The sequence below is a fragment of the Zonotrichia leucophrys genome, chromosome 5 (assembly GCF_028769735.1).
Source record: "Zonotrichia leucophrys gambelii isolate GWCS_2022_RI chromosome 5, RI_Zleu_2.0, whole genome shotgun sequence".
Classification (NCBI taxonomy): Eukaryota; Metazoa; Chordata; class Aves; order Passeriformes; family Passerellidae; genus Zonotrichia; species Zonotrichia leucophrys.
The window spans coordinates 42,180,309-42,195,790 of NC_088175.1; the positions used below are offsets into that span (position 1 = coordinate 42,180,309).

The following is a 15,482-nucleotide window of genomic DNA, read 5'->3' on the forward strand; positions in this document are numbered from 1 at the left end:
TCCTGGTTTAATACTTCTCTTGAGTTCAGTTTTATTCATTCTGTCAGTCCTCTTTTGTTGTGGGTTTTTTTTTTTTTGAGTTAGAAGATTGTTAACTGTTTTAGAGATGCCTAACAGGATGAGTGATTTAGTTATTTGATTTTGCAGCAAGTTTTAATTGAGCACAAAGGATTGGTGTTGCTTGTCTCAAGAGAATTGTGAGAAATAGCCCTAAAAACTAACGTGGTGTTTAACAAGTGGATGTTTTCATTCTTGCTGCTTGCTTGCATTGTGTTTTTCAAAGGAACATGCAGTTCTTTGGGAGCTGGAAGCTGCCCATGGCTAGCAGTGGATAGCACCCAGTCTGGGTGCTGCATGGTTTTCTTCCCAGGGGTAATACATCCTTTAGGGGAAGCAGCAGTCCTGTGGGGTGGGGGGCAGCGGAAGCTGCTCAGGGAAGGGCTTTGAAGGCAGAGGCTGCAGGGCTGAGCAGCCTTGCTCCCCACGTGGGGGAAGAGCATTTCTGGGAGGTTGCAGACAGCTGGGCTGCTTCCCTGGCTGTGCCGGATCTCACGTTGGAAACCAGGACCATCTCCCTATGGACAAATGTGTCAGCCCCATCCCTGGAAGTGTTCAAGGCCGGCCTGTGTGGGGCTCTGATCAGCCTGGTTTAGGTGACTGCCCATGGCAGGGGTTTGGAATTCGGTGGAATCAGACCTAGGTTGTGTTTCAAATGCCAAATGTCAGACTTTATTTATTTGGGGTCTTTTAGGGATCAATTATAAAAGACCATATACCACGGCCTATTAAACTTTGGCTTAGCTGTGATTTTTTTCCCCCCAGTTTATTGGGCTTTGGATCAGCAAAAAGGCAAATATTTGAAACATGCTTGGAGGTTGTGTGGTGATTCAGCCAAAGTAGTCCTCAAAATAAAAAAGAGCAAGGAATGCTCTTTCCACAAGGGGCCAGGAAACAGCAAATCTTGGAGGTGGGCTAAAGCTAGTTTTGCCATATGGTTTCATTTGATAATGTCCAATCCCAAACCTCAGTGTCTGAAGAGAAATAAACTATCAAACAGGAAGCAGGATCATGCAACACTTACCAGCTGTGTTTAGGGATAATCCAATACCAATGACATTTCACTGTAAACAGATGATTTGTGATAGCATAATTATCTATTCTCCCCATAGGTTATTACACTGAATTACATTATTTTAATTGTGTAATTTCTTTTAATTTGCAGCTTCCTTATTGTGCTGATATGCCTTATCTTCAGTGTGCTTTCTACAATTGAGCAGTATGCAGCTCTTGCTACAGGGACACTATTTTGGATGGTATGTACATGGACATTAATGTGATTGATGTGTGTTTGTTCTCAATGTGCAAATTCTGATCTCCTGAGCTAACACCATATCAAACAAAATGCACCTTGTGGTTTAATTGACAAGAGACTTTTCTGCTTTTCCTTAATGAATCTGCAAACTACAGAAATTCTAAAAGTCATGGTAACCCAAAAATGAGGTGGTGTACCCTCTATGGCCTGTACTGAGGACACCTGTGCTGTGCCCAACACATACAGTTATTCTAATTAAGCTTGAATCCCTCCTATTGCTTGGATTAATACTTTTTTCAGCCATAGTGAAGACCAGACACCTGGCCACAGCAGGGGAAAAAAACTAAGTGGAAGTCCTTTAATTTAGCTGGTGTCATATCCAGCTTTGTTTCAGAAATGGAAAACTTATGTCCATTGATTTTAAGACAAGTGGCTCTACCTGTCTTATGCTCTTTCCCTTCAGTAGAGAAAACACAGTCACCATGGTTGTAGTACACCAGTGCTGCAGCATAGATGTATCAACAAATGCCTCAGCAGTAATTGGTCCTGCCAGCCTAGGTTTCATTGAAGAGACTTAGTTTTGAGGTTGGAGAGGCATGATTTTAAACATCCAAACTTTTCATGAATTTGTTGTTACCTCACTAGTGGGATACCCCCTGCTAAATAATTGATTTTTTGTGTTTATAAATAAATGACCATTATTTAACTTGTGGAAACACCGTCACTTTATAGAGAAAATGCTAACTAGCAATTTAAATGTTTGTTCAAAACCAGCATTGTAGCAATGCTTCAGTAATATCAATAAGTGTATTGCCACTATTCGCATTAAAAAGTTCACTTTAGATCCCCATAAATTCTAATAATTTTTGTCTAATTATCTATTACATATGTCAAGGTTCTATAGCTAATATGAATGCTGTAAGAATAGGAATATAGCATATTAAATTTAGTGTCAATCATACTGTCTCTGCATTAAGTGCTTTCATTCCTGTATATAATTTTTAACTAACTTTAAAGATGTTTGAACTCCTAAGTGTAACGTAACTAGTGCCAGATAAGAGCATCCATACATTTATTTATGCATTCAGTACAATGTTTTGTGGTTTGCCATTTCCTCTTTTGTACAGATTTAATTTGTTTTGGGTTTTTTTACTCTATCACTAGCAGTTTTTTTTATCCATAACTTCTGCCAATGTCTGTGATGAATTTAACTCCTGGTAATGTCTCACTCACCTTTGCAATATATCATAGTATTAGACATGTGTGTTGTCTCAGTGAAACAACTTCGGTGTCAACATAACTAGCAAGGTTTCATTCTCTGCCCCCACCCTGTGAAATCATGGGGCTTGTTTTGGTTTGTTCATCCTGTGTTCAGTGTGTGTTGTTTGTATCTGGCAGTGTAAAGTGCATGCAACACATTCAGGATTACACAGTGTGTGGAACATCCAGTATTGTGTATTTCTGCTGTTCTGTATTAATATCCTCTCTAAGTAGTGAGGGAATTGGTGAATGATGTATCAGTGTTCCTGTTCTGCACAGTGAGAAAAACTGTGGTTAATTTCTAAATTTGAAATCCTACTGGCATGGGTTTCACAGGAAATGAGCAGTTGTCTGTCTGTTCAGTATTGGCAGAGGCTGATGCTGTTTTCTTAAAGGATTAACTGTGGTAACTTCGATGAAACCTGTGGGGATTATGGGGAGCCATCCATCCAAAGCAGTAGATGGGCTAATGTGCTCTCTGCTCCATCCAGTTTCAGTGGGACTTTCCAAGGGGTTGTGGCATCTTGAAACACAAACATAAATGTCAGAATCTCATTCCTGTTGGCATCTACCCAGTGAAATTTCCTATTCTCCTGTTCCTTAAGAGATTTTAAGGTAGTCAGCTACCTTAAAGTCAAATAAGTTGTTTTACTTTTGTTTACTTTTTACAAGTTGCCAAAAGTAGATGTAACTGAGTTCTTAGGGGGAGATTTAATCACAGAGGGCTGGTTGCAGAGAGTCTGCAAAATGGCAAGAAGGAAGTAAAATAAAGTGTACCAGCACGTAGGGATTAAGGCACAAAACTGGAAGAGACAGAGTGCAAGCTTCCAAATGATGCTGTAAGGAGAACAGAAAGCTTAGGAGAGCACCCTTTCTACTGCTCTGCAGTAGGAATTAATTTCTTTATTGTGTCTATAGAAGGATTTTTAATTATTTGACAGTAACGATCTTTATTTAGAGCCAGACAATTCAAGTAGATAAAATTGTCATTGTAGATGAGCAAAGGAAGGCAAGCAATTTGATTGACAAAATAATACTAAATGAGACAGAGCTCAAAGGGGCAGCAGAGTACCAGCAACCTACCAGGAGTATGGGAATCCTGGAGATGGCTTTTGCTTGGGCTTTAACTGAGAATGAAGGAACTTTGGTCATGTAGAGTTTGTGGTTTGAGACCTCAAGTAAGCCCATGAAACTGGAGTTGCATGGCATTGAAGATATGCATTGGGAAAAGAACAGAATCTCCTCCTCCTGACTGGAAAACTAATTAAACAAGACTATTAAAAGCACTCACAATAGCTATACTGCTTTATTTCCTCCAAATAGCCCAAGTGTTTGGCTTTGACCCTGTAAAAGATCTGAGCACCTGCATAATTTCAGCAGGTAGTCCTTTTGAAAGCAGGGAGCCTGGTCACATTGAAGTTACAGATAGAAGCTGTGTGCCCTTTTTCATGAAGAAGAAATTTCATGCTTTACTAATATAGTCATACAAGATATTACAATAACATAAAAATAAAAACTATAAAAGTTGTTGAGATTATATGTTGTGGCAGTTTCAATTGGAAACTGGGTGGAAAAAAACAATTTTGTGAAGTATATTAAAAATATATTGTAGTATATCCAAATATATTAATTTATTTTATTCTGGAGCTGCTTGTCTTAAAATATCATCTCCCACGAGCACAGCACGAAACAAAAGATGTTATGCTATCAATAATTTAAAAGCATTAAAAAACACTTCTGTTTCTCATAAAAGCAAGAAAAGCACAAGCTTAGCATTGGAAAAATAAGCAGGGGCAAGTTTAAATGTGTTCCAAGTGGCGTTCCAGATTTAGACAAAAAGCTTACAATTAGCCGCTGAATCTTTCTCTGCTTGTCACCACACTTCACGAGGCAAAGGGCCTTGATGAAAGCTATACCTAAACGCAGTTGTAATGGGAGATTAGGGGAGAATTGGCCTTTTGTTCGTTTCCAGAATGCAGTGAAAACTGTTTAAATTTGCATGTGTTTATTTTCTCTTTTTTTTTCACTAGATGGTGCTGTCGGAGGGGGTTTGACTCCAGTTAGTTCCTCGCTGGCGCTTGCCCAGCGTGAGCTGGAGCCGGAGCCAAGGCTGTGAAAGCATCATCGTTTAGGAGAGCCCTGTGTGCGCTTGGCCCGTGTAAAACAGTGGTGCGGGAGAGCTTTTGCCGTGACTCATAAAGAGAATGTGGTGTATCAGGGCAGAAATTGATTCTGAGACTACAATGTCTCAACTACGGAAAAAAAGCAGTGCAGAGATGTATGTTCCCAGAGAGGCCGTATTTTTCTTTTATTTTCATAAGCAAGGGTTTTATGGTGCCAGAACACAGCAGAATGCTGTTATCTCAGCATGATCTAAGAAAATCCGAGTGCCTGATCCAAGGGGATTAAATATTCTGCTGAACCAAGGGATATTTGGTGTGCCTGAAAAAGCTATTTTCTGGTAGGAATCTCATTTCAATATTGATCCCCGCCAAATAAAAAAAAGAAGAAAAAGCTGTGTTTTTATGATGAAAGTATAAACTCTTTCCAGCCTTCTGTTTTAAGTTCCTTTTCTACTTCAGCATACTTCTTATTGAAGAGATTAAGCAATATTTAAACTTTAAAAAATACAAATTAAGATAAAAAGGCAACAGTTTTGGTTTATTAACGTTTACTTTATTGGCATTGAAATTATTCCTACACTTCTGAGAAACTGATACAGAGTCTAGGCCCATAGGAAATCTAGTTTATATTGCTTTTTTAATACAATGTTTTGTTTTGAGTGTAAAACTTGGCTTTTTTTTGCTGGAGTTTTTTATGGGTCTTTTGAGAGAGAAAGAGGAAAAACCTACAGCTTTTGCTTCTGAAGGTGGTCTTCACAGAGAATACACATTTCAAAGTGGTTCTAGCAGTTTTCTTTCCTGATAATATCCTTTGCTTAAGAAGGCCAAAATGCAGACTCACCATCTGCATTGATGCATTTTCATCCTTTTGAAAAATTAATTTAGTATCTGTAAAGGTGCCTGGTGACAGCTCTACAGATTAATCTAGTCTGCAGACTCTGAAGAACAGCTGTAGCTGAGAAAGTGAAAAATTTGTCCTTGCAGCCTCAGCAATGTCCCCTGGCCTGACCCAAAGTGAGGCCAGCTGGTGTAGAAGATGTGTCTGGTGGATTTATGGTCTTTAATCTTTTTCCTTTGTGGGACCTGCAGAAAGACCTGTCCAGGGAGTCACTCACTGACAGCTGATGTGGAGAATCCCAGCTTTCAGTCAAAGCTGGCTTCTTTACATTTTAGTTTGTAGGCACAATGCCAGCTGTGAGTGATTTGGAGGCTCAGAAAACATGATTAGAAATTAAAATTGCCCTCCCTTCTTTTAATGAGGCAACAGTATGAAGATGGCTGGAGCAGGGACCTTCCCCTAAATGTGCACCCAGGTGTTTCTGGCTGCATTCATCCCCTGGTTGTGATGTTTGTGGCCGGGCTGTGCTGGCAGATAACGTGACGGCTTCTCATCTGCCTCCCTGCAAAATCAGCTGCACTGGTTTGAAAGGTTGCTGGTAGTGAGATCTTAACTTGTTCCAGCTGTTCTCAAAGCAATCCCTTGTCAACTCCCCTGGCCTGCAGAAGAGAGTTATGCACTTAATGTAAATGTGATGTTAAAAGGATTTAGTTCATTTGGTTCAGAAGGTTGCGTGAACGTGCTTAAATTCTGCTTGATGCCCGTTCTGAGCAGGTCAAAGGGAGCCAAATCAGATTCTCCTAAAGTGGAAATAAGGCTGTGTGGGACAGCTGAACCAATTTCATTAAATGGGTGCTTTCTTATTAAAAAAAAAGGAAAAAGACAAGCCTCTTGCTCTGGTTTGGTGTAGATGCAATCTGAGTTAGGGAGGAATGAAGAGGTGATATGGAATGAAAGCGTGCTAAGACCAGTAAGGGAGAGATGAGCTGGTTTTGTTTAGACATGTGCTAAAAGACAAAACCTGGTAAAAGGGCTGGAGTTTCCATGTAGAATCTGCAGAGGGCAGCATTGCCCCACGCTGTGTTCTCCTGGGGCGGCTGCTTCTGACCTTGGATGGTGTCCTCTGCTAGATAAAAATATATTTTGGAAGGAATGAACTATTAATAAAGAAATGTTTTTCCACATGGGCTTGGGGAATTTTATACGAGTAATTAGCAATCATAATTTGTGGAGAGAGGGATGGGAGAAAAGGGCTGTGTAAACATTGGTGCCAGTGAAAACTCTGGCAACTTTGTGGTGGAGCCTCAAAATTCATGCAGCTTGGTCTACTTTATTGTTCATCATGTGGATACCTTTAAAAACAAAAAAAACAACAACAACAAAAAAGAGAACAATTAATGCTTTCAGTGAAATGAATTGGGCAAGTGTTTGCATGGAGGAGAAAGAAAAAGTTCTTAAACTTGTTAAAACATAGAAAGACTTCCAATATGTTATGCCTTGCCAGGTACACTCTTGGTATTACTAGATGTTTCCTATTCAGTTGGGATAAAAGAAAAAGTTAATTTTTCTAAATTTCTCTAATGTTACCACCAGGTATGGCCTTTAGATATATATGATAAGAATAAGCAGCAGTTTTTACTGCTGACATAGGAAAAAACCTATGTCTCTTTTAATGTATATCCATACATTTCATCTAGAAGGCCCACATTGTGGGTTTGGATTCTTATTTTAGTCTGCCACAATGGAGTGGCTTGGATGTAGAAAATTGAGTACTTATGCCTTTTCTACGAAGTTTGAAAAGAAAAATCCCTTTCCCTGCGTTTTCTGTACCTGGAGTTGCATGGTGGCATAACTTAATGCTGCCATTTAAAATAAAGTCAGCACCTACATGGCAGTGCATGAAGGAATTTAGCTTTTATATCCCCATTGGGGTGAGGGGGCTGTGAAGCACCAGGCGTTTTTTGGGACTCTGACTCTGGAGACTGAGGTGGGTTCTGGGCAGAGTGACTGCCCCAGCTCAGGCTGGGCTGGGGACAGTTTGTGGCCAGCACAGGCACCGGGATGGATGGGTGCTGTCTGCAGGGTCTGACACGGGCATTTCCCTCCCTGGCAGACACCGCATGAGCAGGGTGCCACCGTGTCCTTCTGCACACAGCGAACTGCCCAGCTTGTCAGGCATGAGCTGCAGCAGTGTGAAAGCTTTCAGGAAACGCTGCTTTTAAACTGGATACAGGGTTTTGATAAGTAAGAGATATGTTCTCTGGAGTTATTAGTTTTTCACGTGTTCTCAAGAGCTCGTATTTGCCTTTATAATTCACACAGTGGTTCGTTTCTTTATTTTTAAGAACAGGTACATTCCAATAAATTGTGTTCAAAGGTGCAGATAAGAAAATGCCATCACTAAAAATGGCACGTTTCATTCACAGTTACATTTATTATTCATTTCTGTCAAGCTTCCTACTTAAGGGTTAAATTTTGACTAAACTTTCCTGGGGTATGAATTCATGTGAAACTTGGAACATCAGCTTGGTAAACTCCAAAAGAAGCATAGCAAACTTATTTCCTTTGAAATTATACATATTTCCCACTATTTATTATTTTAGTAAACAAGCAGAATAATACAAATTCCATCTAGGGAAAAAAAAATAAAATTAAAGCTGTGGAATACTGGTGCATGCTATAGCCAAGCAGTGAAAAGAAAGATTTTTAAATTTAGGGTTTATCTGGATTAGTGTGTAATGTTTGCAGTGACAGGTGTTTCCTTTATGCTTTGCCCAAATGTCTGGAAAGTAGTTTGTCATTAAGTGCTACATTCAGTGTGTATCTCAATTTCAGTATAACTGGAGGGTCCCTGGCTTTGTTAGGTCCTTGTTTTCACATCTGACCTCAGCCAGCTGGAGTCTATTGTTTTAAGCGCAGTGTAACAGCTGACATAACATAACGGATATCAAGCCCAAAAACTGAAAGAGGGCCCTGAACTGAGGCAGAGGGAGGGGAAAGGGAGAAGCTGGGAGGAGGGACAGGGGCAAAACTAGCTTCATGATTCAAAGTGGGAGTTGCTGGCTTGTTTTCCCAGGGGGAATTAGCTAGGAAATAATGGGATGAGTCTGTTGAAGTTCTATTTGCAATTGATTACATATGATAGACTACTGAGACAGGTTTGAATTTGCCAGCTGTCACTTGCTGGTGGCTTTTGAATGGCTTTAAGTGGCCCTTGGTAGGCAGAACTGGAATTGGCTCTGCAGGTGTGGTGTAGCTGTCGTGGAGAAAAACAGCGAGTGCCAGTGCCTAAGAAGAAAGGAGCTTCCAGGAGCTAGGAGAGAGAAAATAAATTGAGTGTATTAGGAACTTTATTTTGCAGTGTTGGGTTAAGTGGGTTCAGTTAACTGGCTAAAAACTCAAAATCAACTGGACTTCTTGGTGGCTTTCTTTTTCTTGGCAGTTTCTAATGTAAACTTCTGTGAGTTTATTTTCTGAAAAGTTTCATTATTTTGTTTCTTGACTTCTGTGTTTGACAGGAGCAGAGTGCATCTCAGCACTGAGATCTGACTGCTCTTGGAAGGATGAGTAAATTAACAATGAGTAAATTAACATCCTGTTAGAAATTTGCCAGGCCATGAAAGAAGGGACAAATATCTGGCTTTGTGCACAGATAGAGAGCAACAACATGGGAGAATACTCTTACTTCTTCATATGCATTTATGTATATGCTTCTTTACATATGTATTTATATATAGAATATTTCTTTTTTCATCAGTAATTTAAAGAAAAAAATACTTCTAGCTGGATTTCATTTGTACTCATTTCATTGAGTAGAGCCTCTGGCAATTGTGCCCTACTGAGAGTTTATTCCATGGCTCTAGACAAGGGGGTAATCCCTTGCCTTTCAGGGGGGAAAAATGGCAAGACTGTATGCTGGTTTTTTTCTTAAATGTATATGTGCAGAGGCAACTAAGTTATGTTCTACGTTTTTAAGTGAACTTTTTATGGCACGAGACTCGCAGTTGTGCAGTGTGTTTAACTTTGTGTGTGTGAGTCGTCATCATGACTTCAGTGGAGCTTCCTGTGTGCATAAATATTAACAGGATCAGGATGTAATAGGAAAGATTTCTTCAACAGAGTCTGCTTGTACTTAGGGGTAACCTAGGAAGCATGAATTTGATTTATGTAACTCCAAACTGTATTTATCTCTCATTTAATGTTTTAAATGTATTTTTATCTAATTTACTTTTATTTTGTTGGTATAAAAAAATGTCATTGTGACTGAAGCATGAGTTGTGTTAAACTTGTCTCGCACAAAGGGTTTCTAGGATTGCTCCTGTTGTACTATGAGGCCCAGTTCTACTTTATCTCAGTAATCAGAAGGGCCTTGTGAAAGTTTATAAGAGCTGTTGATTCAGTGGCTAGTAGTATTAGCATGGGCATTTACATTTTATCTCAGCTCATAAAAGAAATGAATTTAATTGTGGAGCTCAGAACATGGTGTTTGCACTGAGCTGCTGGAGAAGTCTGGATAGCCCAGGGAGCTGCCACATGCTGCGTTTTCCTCTCCTTGCTCGTGGCATGTCCCGTGCCTTGGGAGTGAACAGGGATGGGTGCCCGTGTGCCCTGATAGCCACAGCAGCCAGGGGCTCTGCAGCAGAGTGACTTCTGTAGCCTTCTGAGTTCCCTCTAGGGACCATATATTATATATATATATGCCAAATATTGGGATAAATGTCCTAAAACCTCTGCACTGCTCAGCCATCCCCACTGATCACTGATTTCAGGGACCTGTGCCTTAGTGCATTGCTTACATCAGGTATTTCCACCTAACCCATAGATCAGGGAACCCAGAGCTGTTACTGGCTCTCAGAAACAGCCAGACTTTGAAGTACTAACAAAATAACCAAAAGGCCTGTTTTCACACCCAGTCTGTGAAAGCAAGCTGTGTGCTGCCTCACTTTGATGGTTTCCCTTATGCTAATCACACTGAGGCTGGCCTCTTTTTTTCCTCCAGCATGTTGTTAACATCCTTATTTAGGCACCTTTCAGAAACTCTCCTTTTTGCTGTTGTTTCTGTCAGTTTGACAGGATGTGTTCACACGTGGAACGCCTGCAGAAGGAGTTGATTTACTTGTCCTTTATCCCTCTGCAGCTGTTCCCCAGATCAAGGTGAGAAGGGGTGTCTGCTGTGGAGGTGATTTGTCTGTTCCAGGGTTCCCTGCAGCACGGGTGGGTGCACTAGGCATTTAGGTGCTGTTTTGGCTGCAGCACTGCAGAGCAGTTTCTAGTTGGATTGCGTGTGTGTGATGACTGACCTCCATCTGGCCCACAGGCAGGGAGCTTGACAGCTACCTTCTAGGAGCTGCTCCAAGTCATTGATTTAGTATTTGGAGCTCAGAATGAGTTATACTCAGTGGCCAAGGCGGAGGAAAGGGAGGAGAGAAAATTAAATATTTACTAATCTTACTTCTGTAATGCCTTACAAACACGAGTGTGCTTAACCTTGCAGCGTTCTTGGGAGGTGAATATTAGCAGTTTTATGTGTAAGATCGGGTGATCCATAGCTTTTTCCACTCTAAGTTGGCTTTGTGAGATAAATCCTTCAGAGAACCCAGGCTGGACTTTCAAGAGGGGGTTTCAGCCTACATAAACTGGCACTGCCACCTGAAGAAATGATCCTGCTGCTCCATTCCTTCTGCCAACACAAGCATTTATGCAGCTCTGTTGTCAATTGCCTTGGAGAACCCAGATGGGTTCAAATTAACCTTTTTTTTGGCCAGATGAGATTGCTTCTTTTGGCAGCAGTTCTGGCTTAAACTGTTTGTGGAACTGTAGAGTAAGATTTGTTAGCTTTTGATAGTTAAAAGTGTGATGGAAACTTTATCTGCAACACAATTTACAAGCAGACTCATGTGTTATTCTTCTGAGAAAGGACATTATTGTTGTTTCCATTACAGCCCTGCCTGAAAGATTTGAGTATAGCACCTAGTAGTGTGTGGAGCCACGTGCTCTGAAAGATAGCTCCTACCCACACAGGCTTTGCAGCCCAAACAAAGTGGTTGGAAATGTAAGGGGAAGGAAGTTCTGAGTGGGCTCTTGCACAGCCAGGCTCTGAGGCACAGAAAACACGACTTCCACAAGTCCCAGCTGTGGCCTGCTCCAGGCACTCTGGTTGAGTGATGGGCCTCAGCAGTCACAACACTGAAAAGGAAAATATATTCAACTTCTTGTCTCATTTCTTAACTTAGAACTGTGAAGGCTTTGATTTGGTGTTTCTTTTGTCCCCCAAAAGCTGAGATTTTGGTCCTTATTTTGCACACTGGAGCTTGTGCCTCTCATGTATTGATTTGACTGAATAATGAGTTAAGTAGCATTTTATGTTTGTTTTTCATCTGTTTTGCTGCAGGACAGCAGCCCTGACAGCTGATTGAGGCCAACTTGGCTGAGATTAAGTTGATCCTGCAGGTCTAGACCTGCCTGCCATAATCCAGAGCTGGTTATTGAACCTGAGTTGGCAGCTGGGCCATCTCCACAAACAAAAGCTGTTTTGTTCAAGCTCAGCTAGAACAGACAGGGTGCAGGTAGGTTTGCAGATGCATGTCTCTCTGGGAATCTTAAGAAGCAGTCTGCTAGCTCTTTGCTCTGGGCCCTCCGTGGGATTTACCACTGCCCAGAACTGGACTGTGTTCACTTTCTTGGTCTGCTGCAGTGCCCAGCTGCCCCAGAAAGCCTTTTTTATTTTTGCCACCAAAGATGGTTAAACCTGCTGTGGTGGTAACAAAGAGGGCCAAGAGCAGTTCCACAGCAGGTTACCGTTGTTCAGCTCTGTGGGTGGCAATCTCCAAGATGAGAAGTGCAGGAATGAGCTGCAGGGTGGGGCAGTATCTTCCATCTCTTTCTGTCTTTGAACTGATGGTGGGCACGTGGTTGCACATGTCAGTGTAGCCTAGTCCCACAGGGTATAATTGTACTATTATGTCATCATAATTATTAATGCAATAACAGGCACATTTGGGGTTGAATTAGTGCAATTTTTTTGATAAAAAGGGAAAAAAAATACCCACGCAACCAAGCCCCAACTCCCACATTCTCCACACAGAATACTAAATGTGTGTGTAGAATAGTCTTAAAACAGCAACTTACCTTATAGATTCCTAACATGTGTTTCTATAGGTATTTATATATATCTAAAATTTTTTAAATGCTCCTTGGATACGAGTGGGATTTTTCAGCTGCAATGACACGTGTTTTCATACTCACATGTTAGGATTCAGCTCATTAGTGAAACAGTTAAATATTTAACCACTGTGAGTCATGCACCTTTTTAAAGCAAACAGAGTTGAAAAGGATTTAAAGAAATAATTCTTCCCTTACTCCTAATTCTGAACTGTCTTAGGAAGTTATCTCATGCACAAGGAAAAAAAATTCAAGAAAATTAGGGGCAGTGTTCTGACTATACAAGTCAACTTTACAATGGTATGTGCTTGCAAATACATTTGTGATACTTTAGGTAAGGTGGAGGCAATAGATCTGAGATCTTGTAGACCTTTTAAGCAGCAGAAGTTTGTAGCAGTAATTGAAATTAATAACTTTGTAAACAGAGACCTGTATTTATATTTTGGCAACAGAACTAGGAAACTCCATGCTACAATGTAGAAAAAATGCTTTCAAGTAGTATAGCAAAATGTGAAATTTCCTTTCCTCTTCTTAATTGATTATGTCAGGTTAATGGCTGATGAGTCAGAGGTGAGAAGCTCAGCCATGCATCAAGTCACACAAAAATGCACACTGTGCCCATTCTGTCGAACAATTCCCAAAACAAACAGGCAGTCTGTCAATCTTTACTTTGTCAAGGTCAGCAAACCATGGTACTGAAATGCTAGTGAAGACATTAAGAGAAATTCTGATTAGGAGAATCTCCTGTTTCGTGGGTTGATTTGACTTTTGGAAAGCAGCTGAACTCTGGTTTCTGAGTGTTCAGACACAAGGGACCGTTAGCTTTCTAGTCCCAGGCAGCTCCATTTATTTTGTAGCTTTTGTGTAGGGGTGTTTCTGTCTTTAAAATCAAGTCATATCTTCATGGTCGTGTAATGAGCACTCACAGCCCAGGGCAGCAGGTCAAAGGAGGGATCCTGCCCCTCTGCTCTGCTCTGGTGAGAGCTCACCTGCAGTGCTGCACCCCGCTCTCACCCAGGACAGGAAGGGCATGGACCTGTGGGAATGAGTCCAAGAAGATGGTCAGAGCTCCTTCCCTAGGAGGAAAAGCTGAGAATTAGCTTTACTTAGTCTGGAAAAGAGAAGGCTTGGGGTGACCTAATTGTGGTTTTCCAGTACCTAAAGGGAACCTACAGGAAAGATGCAGAGGGACTTTTCACAAGAGCATATAATGGCAGAACAGGGAGGAATGGCCTCAAACTCAGAGTAGGTTTAGATTGGATATTAGGAAGGAATTCTTTACTATGAGGGTGGTGAGGCACTGTCACAGGTTGCCCAGAGAAATTATGGATGCTCCATCCCTGGCAGTGTTCCAGGCCAGGCTGCATGGAGCTCTGAGCAACCTGGTCTAGTGAAAAGTGTCCCTGCCCATGGCAGGTAGGTTGGAAAGAGATGATCTTTAATGTCCCATCCAACCCAAACCATTCTGTGATCTGTGCCCCAATTGCTGATTTCTTCTGATTTTGTGTCTGTAATTAGCTTTTACTTGGAAAGAAGAGACTAGTGTTTGTAAATATAGAGGGTAAGGAGTTTTGGTCATTTTCTCCCTGCAGCATTGCTAGTGCTTTTTGTTAGGAAAAGGGAATCAGTGATTATTCAGAAAAATATCCTCTGGCACTTTAAATCTCTATTAAGTAGAGTCAGATAATGTTTTTTTTTTTTTTTAATGTAACAACTCTTCAGCTCTGTAGTTGCTGTAGTTTTCCCACAAATGTGTGGATTATTGCTACTTACATCTGGTATGGTGAACATCTGGAAAATAGTAGGTGAGAAGTGGGATATTCTGCTGCTGTGCCTCTTGGAACACAGAATGGAATAAAAGTGCAGGAGGGCATAACAAATAGTCTTGGTGTTCGATGGAAAAACATTGGTTCATTATGGAGAAAAGGAGGCAAGCAGGAGAAACATTTCTGATGAGTTACCTGAGAAACCTGAGTTGTCTGTTCCTTGAAACAGCTGTTTCTTTCTCACTGCTTTCTAATTTTTTGAGGCATTGACAAAGTGTTGGTAACAGGTATTTAATTCTTCCTACTATTTAAAAGAGATGTTGAGTTAGAGCTCTTTCACTTCAGCAAAACTATTTGCTTTAAAGAGTTGGCGGAAGGTGGTGGATGCTGTCAGTGAAACATTTCATGCAAAGGTGTCAGAAGTGGAGGAAGTAATGTCAGGTAGCTTGGATGAGGGATGAAATGTCACGTCTGTTTATCTCTTGGAATAGGGACTTCTTGAGTATTTTAATTTCTGAATGAATTGCAAATTTCATCATGGAACTGTATCTTTCATCATTCTTTCTCTAGCTTGAACTTAAAAATCATTACTGACTGAAGCAGTCTACAAGGCATGGAGAATCCAAATACAGAGCCAATGTCAATTAAAATTTGGGAGGAGCTTCTATTGCCTTCCTGAAGTGCATCTAGGCTCTCATGTGCAGTACAACTTTGCTTGCCTGTCAGCTTTTTAAAATTAAAATGCTTTTTAGTAATTTCTGTGTAAATACTAATCCCAGCCCTAATCTTAAAAGGCTCCAGGACCCAAGGTATTGTGAACGTTTTAAAACAAAAATGAAAATTGAATTTCCAAAATGAAAATTGAACCCAAGGTATTATGAACATTTTAAAGCAAAAATTAAAACAGGGTGGGGAGTTCTTTAGAACTGCTACTGTTTTTCTTACTTATTATTAGTCCTAGATATAAGGCTGAAAACAGTCAGTAAAAATCCTGGGAAATATTTTTGTTTTGTACCACTTCA

The 15,482-nt window shown here is 40.7% G+C and overlaps 1 protein-coding gene across 1 annotated transcript in view; it reads left to right on the forward strand.

Moving 5' to 3' along the window:
- KCNQ1 (potassium voltage-gated channel subfamily Q member 1) overlaps positions 1 to 15,482 on the forward strand; it is a 330,631-nt gene that overhangs the window by 39,515 nt on the left and 275,634 nt on the right. The window contains exon 2 of the mRNA XM_064715126.1: positions 1,223 to 1,313. Coding sequence (XP_064571196.1) covers positions 1,223 to 1,313 — 91 coding nt within the window. The remainder of the gene's footprint in view (positions 1 to 1,222; positions 1,314 to 15,482) is intronic.